The sequence below is a fragment of the Oncorhynchus mykiss genome, chromosome 11 (genome assembly GCF_013265735.2).
Source record: "Oncorhynchus mykiss isolate Arlee chromosome 11, USDA_OmykA_1.1, whole genome shotgun sequence".
Taxonomy (NCBI): domain Eukaryota; kingdom Metazoa; phylum Chordata; class Actinopteri; order Salmoniformes; family Salmonidae; genus Oncorhynchus; species Oncorhynchus mykiss.
The window spans coordinates 26111905-26128822 of record NC_048575.1 but is presented as its reverse complement, the minus strand read 5'-3'; the positions used below and the strand labels follow the sequence as shown (position 1 = coordinate 26128822).

Here is a 16918-nt window from a genome sequence, read left to right as displayed (position 1 = left end):
AGAATAGCAGCACGCAGAGTAAATGTTTCTGTCGGTTTGTGTGCAGTCTTTATTCTCCCTTTCTGTGGAGTGTCCACAGGCATTAGACACAGATAATGGTCAGCAATGGGGTGAGAGGATCCTCTGCCTCCACCCATAACACAGCATCAGATGCTGTTGATACACCACATATCAGACCAAATAAAGTTTGCTAGCGAAAACATTACTAAATGTTAGAAAACAATGTTAAAGGTTCAGACATCATAGCTCTGTAAAGATGTTTCCTCCCAAGTTCTGACAATGGCCTTTATACGGTTCTAAATGACTATAGTTGTGTCCCAAATGGCACCATATTCCCTATGTAGCGTACTACTTTTGATCAGAGCCCTATAAATGTGCACTATGTAGGGAATATGGTGCCATTTGGGACACATATTATAAATTGCCAGACGGGGAAGGCAGGGAAAGCCAATAATAGCCTACAAAAGGGGAATATCAACACTGACCTTATCGACCGACCAACCCTACACTGTCTGCCCAATAAAGGGTTGGTCAGAAGTAGTGGGCCCTGGTCAAAAGTAGTGCACGATAAAGGGAATAGGATGTCATTTAGGAAGCAGCCAAAAGCATTGCCAAACGCCAGTAAGGATATGAATGACATTTCCACTTTTAGATGGGGAAGAATGGTTCCACTCAGTGAGTCAGTGAGATGTGTCCCTCCCTGGTAAACAAGTTATCCATTAATATGTGTAACCGGCAGAGTGGCGGGTGTGTTGTTAGTTGAAGCCTTCCTGACAGTAGAGTGATTAGTATTCTTGTTGAAGAGATTGTTCATTTTACTGGCCTGTCATTCACTGTCTGATCGCTCATCATTACCTATTTTCTCCTCTCTTCAGTGTCTCGCTGGTTGATACCGACGGACTGACTGTGTGTATGCGTGTGTGCATATGCGTGATGTTTTTGCCTCACTAGCACTAAGATGAAGCAGCAAGAAAACACACTACCCAGCAACTTTGGGTGTATTCTATATTCAGAAATGAAGATATAGATCTTGGAACAAAGAGGGCTACACACCACAACATGAGAATGTTGCTGACAGAGAGCTGCCAACAAAGTTAAGTCATTGAATATATTGAGGTTATTTCCTTCCTGCCAATACAGCAGGAAGAACGCTCTTTACATATTATAGAGTTCTGTAAACGAAATGGATAGATAGGATCTTAGTTAGTCTAACTGGGATGTGCCTATCTGCATTAGTAACCAGTGTCTGCTAATACAGCAGCTGCCCCTACTGCTGTCTGGGATCCTCAGTATGTACGTACAGTAGTGGAATTGGTTGCATCAAAAATGGCTCTCTATTGCCTTTATAGAACCTAGGGCATAGTCTGAATCAGCTGGTCTGTGAAGACCACTATCCTATACCCTTCTGTTCTGGCAATTCCAATCCATTCAATTTCTCCAATCAGTCTACTTAGCCGAATCAAACTCTACATTCTAAGATCCCATCGTTAAGGGCTTCCATTCAGGCAATTAGCAGAATGCATCTCTCTCTAATAGCACTGGCTGTAATTAACTAGCATACTGACGTCTTTATTTGGGCGTAATAGAAGCTTTTTGGATTAACACTACCAGTCCTGCGATCCCAGCAAAAATGGGCTTTTCATTTATCTGACTTTATCTGCATATACAGCACTTATATTAAGCCTCACAATTAAGTGAGTTACCATTTTATTTTCAGGAGAAATTGACAAACAAACAAACAATAGAACAAGTGGTCTGACAAAGCAAAAACCTGAGAAAAAAATGTATATTGAACGCAGTAAGTACAGAAATAGCTTGCTCACTGCGAAATGAATATCCAACTAGTAAGTGACAACTGTGTGGAGTTTGTGACAGCAACTCTGCGAGCTTATTACACTATTATAGACACTATGTCCAGGGACGTCCTATGATCTGTGTAGAAGAATCCCTTACCGTCTAATGGCTCTTGTGTAGCTTGTGAGCCTGATAGAGCAAAACGTGAGTCTCAGCTTTTCATAGATAGCTTTTCATAGTTTGTGGCTGAAACCATTCGGACACAACAGGTATTTTTTGTATAAAAGACCAGGCCCCTTCGGGATCAGCCCTTGTCTCTCACAATGGTTAGAAGTCCAAAACACACCGGCGATAAGGTGGGACACATTGGGTTAAGTCTGAATCCCGTATCCGATAAGCCAATTAGGTAGCAAACATGAGGAGACGTAGAATGAGTCTTAATGGGCTGTGTCGGTCTGTCCTTTAGGCTGCATTATTTGATTAAGATACTTTTGCTAATTTCCCAGCAAGGAAGGACAGGGGGGGGGGGTCTCTCTCCCTTTCCCTCTGCCTCTCCTGCTGCCCCCCCCCCCCTCATGGAGGAAGGACGGGGGGTCTCTCTCTCCATTTCCCTCTGCCTCTCCTGCTGCCTCCCCCCCCCCCCCCTCATGGAGGAATCAAGACACACACATTTATAAATAATGGACAACTTGGAAATGGTCTCTGAATACTGCAAATAGACAGTTAATTTTGAATTTGATAGGTTCCCTTACGAAAAAAACAACATGAATTCACATGTGGAAAATCATGTGTCAATAACTGATTTCACTTGGATTCCTACACTTTGGACTTCAAAGTAAATCTCAGCTTTGTTAAAAATACACAAGAAAAACGATTATATTTACCATAGTGATTCAGGAGAAACAGCAGAAAAGATCAGCTTGTGAGTTCAGCTTGTGAGAGATTGTGATTTCAAGTCCCAGGTGGGGTAATTTTGAAAAGTCAGCACAAAGTGATCATGTCAAACATTGTATTATCGATAAAATATTTTTACACTATTTTAGCTGAACAGTGTACCACTTGTAAAAAAATTCACATTTAAAAATATAATTACCAATTCTACAAGTGAAAGACATGTAAATGTTGTCACGTGCAGTTCCATGGTATCACATTTATACATTTTGCATCCCCATGTTCACATCAAATTTTATTGGACACATACACATGGTCAGCAGATGTTAATGCAAGTGTAGCGAAATGATTGTGCAATAATATCTAACAAGTAATCTAACAAATTCACATCAACTAAATTATTCACCCAAATGTAAAGGGATGTATAAGAATATGTACACATGAATATATGGATGAGCGATGGCCGTGCGGCATAGGCAAGATGCAGGAGATGGTATAGAATACAGTACATACAGTTGAAGTCGGAGGTTTACATACACCTTAGCCAAAAACATTTCAACTCAGTTTTTCACAACTCCTGACATTTAATCCTAGTAAAAATTCCCTGTCTTCGGTCAGTTAGGACCACCACTTTATTTTAAGAATGTGAAATGTCAGAATAATAGTAGAGAGAATGATTCATTTCAGCTTTTAACTTCTTTCATTACAATCCCAGTGGGTCAGAAGTTTACATACACTCAATTAGTATTTGGTAGCATTGCCTTAAAATTGTTTAACTTGGGTCAAACGTTTTGGGTAGCCTTCCACAAGATTCCCACAATAAGTTGGAGTTTTGGCTCATTCCTCCTTACAGATCTGGTGTAACTGAGTCAGGTTTGCAGGCCTCCTTGCTAGCACACACTTTTTCAGTTCTGCCCACAAATGTTCTATAGAATTGAGGTCAGGGCTTTGTGATGGCCACTCCAATACCTTGACTTTGTTGTCCTTAAGTCATTTTGCCACAACTTTGGAAGTATGCTTGGGGTCATTGTCCATTTGGAAGACCCATTGTGACCAAGCTTTAACTTCCTGACTGATGTCTTGAGATGTTGCTTCAATATATCCACATAATTGTCCTTCTCATGAAGCCATCTATTTTGTGAAGTCCCTCCTGCAACAAAGCACCCCCACAACATGATGCTGCCACCCCCACAACATGATGCTGCCACCCCCATGCTTCACGGTTGGGATGGTGTTCTTTGGCTTGAAAGCCTCCCCCTTTTTCCTCCAAACATAACGATGGTCATCATGGCCAAATAATTCAATTTTTGTTTCATCAGACACGAGGACATTTCTCCAAAAGTACAATCTTTGTAGCCATGTGAAGTTGCAAACCATAGTCTGGGATTTTTATGGTGGTTTTGGAGCTTTGGCTTCTTCCTTGCTGAGCGGCCTTTCAGGTTATGTCGATATAGAACTCATTTTACTGTGGATATAGATAACTTTGTACCCGTTTCCTCCAGCATCTTCACAAGGTCCTTTGCTGTTGTTTGGCGATTGCATTTTTCACACCAAAGTATGTTCATCTCTAGGAGACCGAATGCGTCTCCTTCCTGTGCGGTATGACGGCTGTGTGGTCCCATGGTGTTCATACTTGCGTACTATTGTTTGTACAGATGAACGTGGTACATTCAGGAATTTGAAAATTGCTCCCAAGGATGAACCAGACTTGCGGAGGTCTATAATTATTTTTCTGAGGTCTTGGCTGATTTTTCTTGATTTTCCCATGATGTCAAGCAAAGAGGCACTGCGTTTGAAGGTAGGCCTTCAAATACATCCACAGGTACACCTCCAATTGACTCAGATGATGTCAATTAGCCTATCAGAAGCTTCTAAATCCATGACATAATTTTCTGTAATTATCCAAGCTGTTTAAAGGCACAGTCAACTTAGGATATGTTAACTTTTAACCCATTGGAATTTTGATACAGTGAATTAAAAGCGAAATAATCTGTCTGTAAACAATTGTTGGAAAGATTACTTGTCATGCTTGCCAAAACTATAGTTTGTTAACAAGAAATTTGTGGTGGGTGAAAAAACAGTTTTAATGTTTAATGTTAAGTGTTTGTGAACTTCCGACTTCAACTGTACATATGAGATGAGATGAGTATGAGATGAGTAATGTCGGATATGTAGACATTATTAAAGTGCCGTTAGTTTAAGTAACTAGTGATACCTTCATTAAATGTATTAAAGTGGCCAGAGATTTGAGTCTGTATGTTGGCAGCAGCCACTCTATGTTAGTGATGGCTGTTTAACAGTCTGATGGCATTGAGACAGAAGCTGTTTTTCAGTCTCTCGGTCCCAGCTTTGATGCACCTGTACTGGCCTCGCCTTCTGGATGATAGCGGGGTGAACAGGCAGTGGCTCGGGTGGTTGTTGTCCTTGATTATCTTTTTGGACTTCCTGTGACATTGGGTGCTGTAGGTGTCCTGGAGGGCAGGTAGTTTGCCCCCGTGATGCGCTGCGCAGACCGCACTACCATCTGGAGAGCCTTGCGGTTGTGGGTGGAGCAGTTGCCATACCAGGCAGTGATACAGCCCGACAGGATGCTCTCGATTGTGCATCTGTAGACGTTTGTGAGGGTTTTAGGTGACAAGCAAAATTTCTTCAGCCTCTTAAGGTTGAAGAGGCGCTGTTGGACCCAGTTGCACAGGGCGGGTCGAGACCCAGGGTCTCGAGCTTAATGACGAGTTTGGAGGGTACTATGGTGTTAACTGCTGAGCTATAGTCAATGAACAGCATTCTTACATAGGTATTATTTTTGTCCAGATGGGATAGGGCAGAGTGATAGCGATTGCGTCGTCAGTGAACCTATTGGGACGGTAAGCAAAATGTAGTGGGTCTAGGGTGGCAGGTAAGGTGGAGGTGATATGATCCTTGACTAGTCTCTCAAAGCACTTCATGATGACAGATGTCATTTAGTTCAGATACCTTAGCTTTTTTAGGAACAGGAACAATGGTGGCCATCTTGAAGCATGTGGGGACAGCAGAAGGATATGGATTGATTGAATATGTCCGTAAACACACCAGCCAGCTGGTCTGCACATGCTGCGAGGACGCGGCTAGGGATGCCGTCTAGGCCGGCAGCCTTGCAAGGGTCAACACGTTTAAATGTTTTACTCACGTTGGCCACGGTGAATCAGAGCCCACAGGCTTTGGGAGCAGGCCGTTGTTTAATTTGTCTGGGAGCAAGACGTCGATGTCCACGACGGGGCTGGTTTTTCTTTTTGTAATTGGTGAATGACTGTAGACCATGCCACATACGTCTCGTATTTGAGCTGTTGAATTGCGACTCTACTTTGTCTCTATGCTGATGCTTTGCTTGTTTGATTGCCTTGCGGAGGGAATAGCTACAGTGTTTGTATTCGGTCATGTTTCCAGTCGCCTTGCCATGATTAGATGATCAGTTTTGCGTGAATGCTGCCATCAATCCACGATTTCTGGTTAGGGAAGGTTTTAATAGTCACAGTGGGTACGACATCACCGATGCACTTGCTAATAAACTCGCTCACAGAGTTAGCGTATATGTCAATGTAGTTGTCTGAGGCTACCCGGAACATATCCCAGTCCACGTGATCGAAGCAATCTTGAAGCGTGGAATCCAATCCTGAGCATGCACGTTTCCTGTTTTAGTTTCTGTCTATAGGCTGGGAGCAACAAAATTAAGTCATGGTCAGATTTCCCGAAGGGAGGGCGGGGGAGGGCTTTGTATGGATCGCGGAAGTTAGAGTAGCAATGATCCAGAATGGCACCAGCTCGTGTAGCGCATTCGATATGCTGATAGAATTTAGGAAGCCTTGTTCTCCGATTAGCTTTGTTAAAATCCCCTGCTACAATAAATGCAGCCTCAGGATATATAGTTTCCAGTTTACATAGAGTCCAGTAAAGTTCTTCCAGGGCCGTCAAGATATCTGCTTGGGGGGGATATACATGGCTGTAACTATAATCGATGAGAATTCTATTGGTAGATAATACAGTCAGAATTTGATTGTAAGGAATTCTAGGTCAGGTGAACAAAAGGACTTGAGTTCCTGTATGTTGTTATGATTACACCATGAGTCATTAATTATGGGGAATACGCCCCCACCCTTCTTCTTACCAGAGAGATGTTTGTTTCTGTCAGCGTGATGCATGAAGAAACCGGGTGGCTGTACCGACTCTGACAACATGTCAGCCATGTTTCCGTGAAACAGAGAATGTTACAATCTCTGATGTCTCTCTGGAAGGCAACCCGTGCCCTAATTTTGTCCACCTTGTTGTCTAGAGATTGGACTTTGGTGAGTAATATGCTAGGAAGCAGTGGATGGGGTGCCCGTCTTCTAAGTCTGACCAGGAGGCCGCTCCATCTGCCTCTCCTGCGGCGACCGCGTTGTTTAGGGTCGGCCTCTGGGATAAGAACCCATGTCCAGGGTGGAAGTCCGAACAAAGTATCCGCTTCTGGAAAGTTGTATTCCTGGTCGTAATGTTGGTAAATTGAAGTTACTTTTATATCCAATAGTTCTTCCCGGCTGTATGTAGTAACACTTGAAATGTTCTGTGCTAACAATGTAAGAAATAATACATAAAAAAACAAATTACTGCATAGTTTCCTAAGGACCTGAAGCGAGGCAACCATCTCTGTCGGCACCATTTCTTGATTATATTTCCCGATATCATTTTTTCACCTGCTCAAATGTGTAGTTTCATGTTATCACATGTTGCTTTTACATGTTGTTACATGTTAGCACATTAACTTTAACTTTAACTTAACATTAACGTCACATAAGATCACATGAAATTCTTGTGGTTTTTCCGTATGGATTGTACATAATCTTGTGTAATTTGTCATCACATGAGTCTCATAACGGTTCATGAAAGCGTACAAGTGGGACAATTCAGCACTCGAGCCAGTTAAATTGTCTAAGAAATATATTCTGACATTTGTATAAGAATTATGGGTTTCATTTAGAGTTAAAAAACAAACCGTTCTGCCTAGTGCAAATAAACCAAACTCCTGGCACTGGGCTTTCTCTGGACTAAACCCAACAAATAAACCAAACTCCTGGCACTGGGCTTTCACTGGACTAAACCCAACAAATAAACCAAACCCCTGGCACTGGGCTTTCTCTGGACTAAACCCAACAAATAAACCAAACTCCTGGCACTGGGCTTTCTCTGGACTAAACCCAACAAATAAACCAAACTCCTGGCACTGGGCTTTCTCTGGACTAAACCCAACAAATAAACCAAACCCCTGGCACTGGGCTTTCTCTGGACTAAACCCAACAAATAAACCAAACTCCTGGCACTGGGCTTTCTCTGGACTAAACCCAACAAATAAACCAAACCCCTGGCACTGGGCTTTCTCTGGACTAAACCCAACAAATAAACCAAACTTCTGGCACTGGGCTTTCACTGGACTAAACCCAACAAATAAACCAAACTCCTGGCACTGGGCTTTCACTGGACTAAACCCAACAAATAAACCAAACTCCTGGCACTGGGCTTTCACTGGACTAAACCCAACAAATAAACCAAACCCCTGGCACTGGGCTTTCTCTGGACTAAACCCAACAAATAAAACAAACTCCTGGCACTGGGCTTTCTCAGGACTAAACCCAACAAATAAACCAAACCCCTGGCACTGCGCTTTCTCTGGACTAAACCCAACAAATAAACCAAACCCCTGGCACTGGGCTTTCTCTGGACTAAACCCAACAAATAAACCAAACTCCTGGCACTGGGCTTTCTCTGGACTAAACCCAACAAATAAACCAAACCCCTGGCACTGGGCATTTTGTTGTGTGTGTGTGTGCGTGCGTTCGTGCTCACTAGGCCCTGTGTGTGTAGAGGGTGCAGCAGCAGGTCAAATTCATCATCTAACCCTCACAGTAATAAGCAAGAAATTAAACACACGTAGCATTGCCACGTACAAAACCCCTTCAAATCCGCTGTTTACGCTGGGGATATCTGTGAACATATATTGCAGCGATATGAGATGGCGGCTCCCAGAGAGCATGCTGCTTTTAGCCTAAGCCTCCTGCTGCCCTCGTCGTGCGCTAGTATTCCCTGAAGCATTTTCTCTATGCCCCGTGAAACCTTTCTACGCTCAACATCTGCTTCATCAGACAGCCTGTACTGAGTGTGTGTGTGTGTGTGTGTGTGTGTGTGTGTGTGTGTGTGTGTGTGTGTGTGTTGGTGTTGGACATAATAGACCTTTCTGGTTTGCTTTTCTGCTACAGAGGCCTGTGAATATCTCACACAGTTGTGCCCTGCCTGTTGTAGTTAATTGCATCTTTACGGCTTGCTTCTCCAACTGTGAATGCTAATAGAATTGAATGCAAGCACCGACTGAGAGGGCTAATTTCACCCTTTTCTTTTAACATGCTGAGAAAAGTCTGATAACGGCATTAGGGCAGAACAACGTGCCAAAACAAAGAAAGAAAGAGAGAGTGACATGGAGAAATAGGAGAGGGAGAGAAAGACGGGGAGAGAGCGAGAGAGAGATATGAAGTGACGTTTGTAAGCAGCATTCAGCATACCTCATTCTACCATCCACCTTTTGAAGTCTGTCACACTCAAAGGAGGACAAAACGGTTCTTGGAGTGTGTGTGTGTGTGTGCGTGTAGGTGTGTGCGTGTAGATGTGTACGTGTGTGTGTGCGTGTGTATCCCTAGTGCTCTCCTCCCCAGAGTGGTGTGTGCAGCTAAGATGCTGCTGTGATGCAGAACAAATGAGATTTGGGCCTGTACGTGAGTTAGTGGAGCGGTGCTGGATAGACAGTCCTTCACAATGAAATATCAACACTTTGAAGTCTCTAACAGTATTAGTTACACAACACCCATCTCAACTGTAGCTAGGATAAGAACGGACACTTGAGAGATATCATCTCTTATTGAAGTGAATTAAAGGACCTTTGAAAGCCCTATGAATATACCCCCAAAAAGAATATGTATAGTTTCACAATAATAGTGTTTGGTTGTTTGTGTGTGTGTTTGTGTGTGCATTCTGCATGCCTGCGTGTGTTTACCTTTCTTCAGCTGGATGTTCAGTCTCCGGCCGGTTTTCTTTAAGTAGCCTGCAGTAGGGTTGGCACTAACTTTCCTCTGCAGGGATGGAGAGGGGGCCGAGGAGACGTTGTTGCTTCCGCTGTGAGGTAGCGAGGTGGAGAAGCGCTGGTCTGGTACACGCTGTGGTAGAGGACCATGGTTCTGGTGTTTGATGTTGGGGATGGGAATGGGGTGTGGTCTTGATCTGGAGGACATCCTCTGTGGGTTGTGGTCCAACCCCACCCCCCCGTGGACCACCAGACTACCCCTTTCCCCGGGCTGCGGGGCCTGGGGGTCCGAGGCCTGGCTGGAGGTGAAGCTTCCCCGGTTACCCCTCTCCCCCCTCGGACATGGGGGGCTAAGCTCCTCCTGGGAGAGCTGCTCATACTGGCTCTTCATGGAGGCTGGGACCACATGGAACAGAATGACAGGAGAACGCATGGCCTGCCTGAACATGTTCTGGGCTCTGGAGTAGAGAGGAGAGGAGTCCGAAACACACATCATTACATTAGCGAGGGCATGATAAGAACATGAGCTAATGCACTTTTATCAGTGTGCTAAAACAGATAGAGAGAGGTCAAGAAGAGAAGTGAAGAAGAGGCAGCACACAAATCATTACATTAGCTATAGCTTGATAATAACAAAAGGTAATGTACAGTGTGATATGACAGCGTATTGATAGAGAGAGAGAGGCTACACAGAAGTGAAGAGGAGAGGTCAACAGGTCAACGTGGATAACCATAGGCTAATAGTAGCGAAGCACTGGAGAAGAGGTTAATTCAGAGGTTCCATTAGCTAGATACTGTATGCGCTGTGTAAATGGCAGCATAGTCTCAGGAGGAGGATGAGATCAGCTTTAGCATTGGAAGGGTGAGACGTTGAACCACAATGAGATTCAGCCAGTCAACATTATACATTCAAAACATCTATCAAATAATTGTGTGTGTTTGTGTATGGAAAGGGTTTATGGGTGAAGCCACTGTTCACTAGACAGTAAAATGATAAAACAACAAGGAAGATGATGATGGGCGACGTGCAGTAAACACAACAAAGACTTGTACTTCATACAGAATGGACAAACTCCTGTATTAGTTTGGAACCAAATAAGAAAAGCTGCTTTTTTTCCCCTCGCTCTGATGCGGCATTGTTTTGTCCTGAGCTCAGACGCCACTTAGCATATAGATAGTCTGGCCTGGAGCAGCCCAATCGGTCCCACGGCATAAGAGGATAAGGGCCTTCAGTGTGTTTGTGCGCGTGCGTGCGTGTGTATGTGAGTAGCGTAGCAGAGGATGATGTGATAGCCAACAATCCCCCCCCCCCTCGCGTTCTCAGCCTCTCCATTATCACGCCCATGATACCGCATTGAACCCGTCCAAATGAGTTATTGACAATCGCTAAGCCGCTTCCGCCGTTATAAACAGCACTTCATTTGGAGCTCTTTCACCTCAGTGCGGAGCGGAGTGTGCCGAGACACTTCTTTGGGATTTTGTCCTTCATTCTTATGTTAATTTCTCCCTCAAATCATGTGAACTGCAGCAGCCTACGGTGGGTAATGAGAGGCACAGTGACACTCCAGTAATCAGACGACGAGGAGACAGCAGCTCAGCTTTCTGATTGAATAATAAATTACCCCATCAATGCATCATTACATTTAGTTAGATTAACCGCTTCAAAATATTTATCCATGCAAAACAATCCAATAAGATTATAATATCACTTGGAATTATCGCCGTACGGTGCAGTGCACAATCAAGGAGAGTAGAGAGATTGTAAAAAGTGATTTACTTCGCCACTAGAATCATATTGTGGTGTGGTCACGTTTGTGAATGCCGGTGAGAGCTGTGAGCCATGTGTATGTGGAGCGATACAAAACATTTCTCCCTTGAGGATTTGGTTTGCAAAGTACACATACACCTCTTTCACGGCAGAGAGGCCAGGGAGGTAGTGTGGATGTTTACCAATGAAAAGTCAAGCACAATATTTACTATTGCCAAACACTTCAGTGGCTTGCCAAGTCTAGATGAATGAATTAACAATGTAGCTAGCTAAGTAAGTACAACAGTTTTGAGTTTTGAAGGCTGGGGCAGGTAAGAACTGTTGCCAAACTTGATCACAAAGTGTATTTAGAAAATGTGAAAATGCTTTGTTATAAAGATATAATCTAACAGAACACAAGCAAACTGAACTAGGCCACGAAGGTACCTTATGTTTGATGACCAGTGTATTAGTTAACACAACGTACACGTAGTGTCCCCTCCACATGTACTCTCTGTATAGCCTATAGCCAGGTAGACCCTACCACATCAACAGACACCCCATCGGGCCTCACCCTAAGACAGCTAACCGTGAATCCTGAAAGCTCCATCCTAGCCAGCACTAAACCAGGCAGGAGCTCTTCCTAATGGGCAGGATATCAGTCAGGGCAACCTCCTTCCACATGCTTGCTTTGGGTCAGGGTCTGGACAAAATGCAATATATTTCTCATCTCTGGAAAAGACAGAACCAATATGACTCTAAAGCTGTGTTAGTGTGTGTGTCCCCTCCTAGCTCCATGTTGTGATGGCCTTGTATCTTCAATCCACTTTAGGAAATGAAAAGTAGCAATAAATCAATAGAACAGAGGAAGGTGAGGCTCAGGCGCTAAGGTATATTAACCTCTCTAGGTTAGGGGGCGGTATTTTCACGTCCGGATGAAAAGCGTGCCCAAAGTAAACTGCCTGCTACTCAGGCCCAGAGGCTAGGGTATGCATATTATTAGTAGATTTGGATAGAAAACACTCTGAAGTTTCTAAAACTGTTTGAATGATGTCTGAGTATAACATAACATTATTTGGCAGGCGAAACCCAGAGGACAAACCATCCAGGATGGTTTGAGGTGACAGCGTTTTCAAAAGGGCTTTCTATGTGGATCTATATTTCTAAGGCACTTGCTTGCAGTTCCTATCGCTTCCACTGAATGTCAGCAGTCTTTAGAAATTGGTTGATGTTTTTTCTTTGTGTAATGAAGAAGTAGGGTTGTTCAGCACGAGGGTCAAGTCTAGTGTACTGTTGTGGTTGGGGCGGGGGACCTGAAAGCTCGCTCCACTTTGTTTTATTTCGCTATTGAACACAGTTTATCCCGTCTTAAATTTTATCGCTTATTTACGTAAAAAAATACCTAAAGGTGTATTAGGAAAGTTGTTTGAAATGTTTGGACAAAGATTACAGGTAACTTATTACATATTTTGTAGTCATGTTGCGCGAGTTGGAACCAGTGTTTTTCTGGATCAAATGCACCAAATGAATTGACATTTTGGAGATATAACGACAGAATTAATCGAACAAAAGGACCATTTGTGATGTTTATGGGACATATTGGAGTGCCAACAGAAGAATCTCTTCAAAGGTAAGGCATGAATTATATCGTTATTTCTGAGTTTTGTGTCGTGCCTGGCGGGATGAAATATGATTGTCTGTGTTTGTTTGATGGGTGCGGTCCTCAGATAATTGCATGGTTTGCTTTCACCATAAAGCCTTTTTGAAATCTGACTCCGTGGCTGGATAAACAAGAAGTTAACCTCTTGAACCTCTGGGGGCAGTATTTCATTTCTTGATAAAAAACGTTCCCGTTTTAAACAAGATATTTTGTCACGAAAATATGCTCGACTATGCATATAATTGACAGCTTTGGAAAGAAAACACTCTGACGTTTCCAAAACTGCAAAGATATTGTCTGTGAGTGCCACAGAACTAATGCTACAGGCGAAACCAAGATTAAATGTCATACAGGAAGTGAGCCAGATTTGAGGCGCTGTGTTCCAATGTCTCCTTATATGGCTGTGAATGCGCAAGGAGAGAGCCTACACTTTCTGTCGTTTCCCCACGGTGTTTGCAGCATTGTGACGTATTTGTAGGCATATCATTGGAAAATTGACCATAAGAGACTACATTTACCAGGTGTCCGCTCGGTGTCCTCCGTCGAAACTATTGCATAATCTCCAGGTGCGCGCATTTTTCCATTTTGAACAGAGGAGAAACCAAACTGCCACGAGTGACTTATCATCGAATAGATATGTGAAAAACACCTTGAGGATTGATTCTAAATAACGTTTGCCATGTTTCTGTCGATATTATGGAGTTAATTTGGAAAAAAGTTTGCGTTGTAATGACTGAATTTTCAGGGTTTTTTCTCAGCCAAACGTGATGAACAAAACTGAGCGATTTCTCCTACACAAATAATCTTTTTGGAAAAACTGAACATTTGCTATCTAACTGAGAGTCTCCTCATTGAAAACATCCGAAGTTCTTCAAAGGTAAATTATTTTATTTGAATGCTTTTCTTGTTTTTGTGAAAATGTTAGGCTTAATGCTATGCTAGCTATCAATACTCTTACACAAATGCTTGTGTAGCTATGGTTGAAAAGCATTTTTTGAAAATCTGAGATGACAGTGTTGTTAACAAAAGGCTAAGCTTGTGAGCTAATATATTTATTTCATTTCATTTGTGATTTTCATGAATAGTTAACGTTGCGTTATGGTAATGAGCTTGAGGCTACAATTACGCTCCCGGATACGGGATTGCTCCTCGCAACAGGTTAAGCTTTATTTTGACATATTGCATATGTATTTTCAAGAATGTTAAATATTTACAATTCTGTAGTTCTGTAGTTCAATTCTGTAGCTTGAATTTGGTACAGGTAACGAATGGAGGACAGAGGAGCCTCTTAAAGAAGAAGTTACAGGTCTGTGAGAGACAGAAATCTTGCTTGTTTGTAGGTGACCAAATACTTATTTTCCACCATAATTTGCTAATAAATTCATTAAAAATCCTACAATGTGAGTTTCTGGATTTTTTTTCTCATATTGTCTGTCATAGTTGAAGTGTACCTATGATAAAAATTACAGGCCTCTCTCATCTTTTTAAGTGGGAGAACTTGCACAATTGGTGGCTGACTAAATACTTTTTTGCCCCACTGTATTAAGGTTGGTAAGGTCAGAGGGGTAGAGGCTCTTATCAATAACTATAGGTCACCATAAGGACTTTATGGAGAATCACTGAGGGCACAACTCTCACATTTCAAATAGTCTGTATCTGACTCATAATGCTTAAATACAATGTATTACTGTACATTTTGGAGAGAGAAAGGAAGAGACAGAGGCAGAGAGTAAAAAGCTTATGAAAGATCACTTTCTTAAACCTAAGGTCAAGACAGAGGCGAAGTCGGGGGGGGGGGGGGGGGGGCTTACTGTTCAAATCGGATGTTCCTCAGATCCCCGTTATTAATCTTGACGACACAGTCGTTCTCCTGGAACAGACCTTCCTGCTCCGCCTTGCCGCCGCGCTCCAGACGCTTCACTAACAACCCAAGGGTCCTGGAACAATGGTACACACGTTACACACACACCTTACAGACTTTGAACTTACTCCACACACACATATAACACACTCTACAGACCAGGTCAAACCACACATTACAGTACACACACTTCACACACACCAGGCGCAAGACTTTTCACGCAACAATTCTTATTCATTTAACCCACACAACTAGGAATTGTCCTCTGCATCCATTTAATTGAGATTAGGGAATTCATTAGAAAGATTGTCATGTAAAGAAAAGTCAAAAGAGACAGCGATATTTATTTATTTTACCTTTATTTAACTAGGCAAATCAGTTAAGAACAAATTCTTATTTTCAATGACGGCCTAGGAACAGTGGGATTAACTGCCTGTTCAAGGGCAGAACGACAGATTTTCACCTTGTCAGCTCAGGGGTTTGAACTTGCAACCTCCCGGTTACTAGTCCAACGCTCTAACCATTAGGCTACCCTGCCGCCCCTAAGTAATGGAATGTAAAAAGACGGGTTGTGAAGACATGCATAGAACATGCCATTACTGTAGAACCACTGATAGGTAACTAATACTGTAGAACCACTGACTAGTTACTATTAGAACCACTGACTAGTAACTATTACTGTAGAACCACTGACAGGTAACGAATACTGTAGAACAACTGACTAGTAACTATTACTGTAGAACCACTGATAGGTAACTAATACTGTAGAACCACTGACTAGTTACTATTAGAACCACTGACTAGTAACTATTAACCTTGGACACTGTGCTATCTAACCTCCAAACGAGCTTCAATGCCATTCAACACTCCTTCCGTGGCCTCCAACTGCTCTTAAACGCTAGTAAAACCAAATGCATGCTTTTCAACCGTTCGCTGCCTGCACCCGCACGCCCGACTAGCATCACCACCCTGGATGGTTCCGACCTAGAATATGTGGACATCTATAAGTACCTAGGTGTCTGGCTAGACTGTAAACTCTCCTTCCAGACTCATATCAAACATCTCCAATCTAAAATCAAATCTAGAATCGGCTTTCTATTCCGCAACAAAGCCTCCTTCACTCATGCCGCCAAACTTACCCTAGTAAAACTGACTATCCTACCGATCCTAGATTCGGCGATGTCATCTACAAAATAGCTTACAATACTCTACTCAGCAAACTGGATGCAGTTTATCACAGAGCCATCCGTTTTGTTACTAAAGCACCTTATACCACCCACCATTGCGACCTGTATGCTCTAGTCAGCTGGCCCTCGCTACATATTCGTCGCCAGACCCACTGGCTCCAGGTCATCTACAAGTCCATGCTAGGTAAAGCTCCACCTTATCTCAGTTCACTGGTCACGATGGCAACACCCACCCGTAGCACACGCTCCAGCAGGTGTATCTCACTGATCATCCCTAAAGCCAACACCTCATTTGGCCGCCTTTCGTTCCAGTTCTCTGCTGCCTGTGACTGGAACGAATAGCAAAAATCGCTGAAGTTGGAGACTTTTATCTCCCTCACCAACTTCAAACATCTGCTATCTGAGCAGCTAACCGATCACTGCAGCTGTACATAGTCTATCGGTAAATAGCCCACCCAATTTTACCTACCTCATCCCCATACTGTTTATATTTATTTACTTTTCTGCTCTTTTGCACACCAATACCTCTACCTGTACATGACCATCTGATCATTTATCACTCCAGTGTTAATCTGCAAAATTGTAATTATTCGCCTACCTTCTCATGCCTTTTGCACACAATGTATATAGACTCTCTTTTTTTCTACTGTGTTATTGACTTGTTAATTGTTTACTCCATGTGTAACTCTGTGTTGTCTGT

General features: G+C 42.9%; 1 protein-coding gene across 4 annotated transcripts in view; it reads right to left on the bottom strand.

Annotated features, from left to right (window-relative positions):
• Positions 1-16918, bottom strand: part of LOC110535542 (partitioning defective 3 homolog) — a 542091-nt gene that overhangs the window by 272113 nt on the left and 253060 nt on the right. For all 4 annotated transcript variants that reach the window (XM_036935238.1, XM_036935240.1, XM_036935237.1 and 1 more), the window contains exons 8-9: positions 14982-15107; positions 9737-10221 (exon numbers count right to left, since the gene is read on the bottom strand). In XM_036935238.1, the coding sequence (XP_036791133.1) occupies positions 9737-10221; positions 14982-15107 (611 nt within the window). The remainder of the gene's footprint in view (positions 1-9736; positions 10222-14981; positions 15108-16918) is intronic.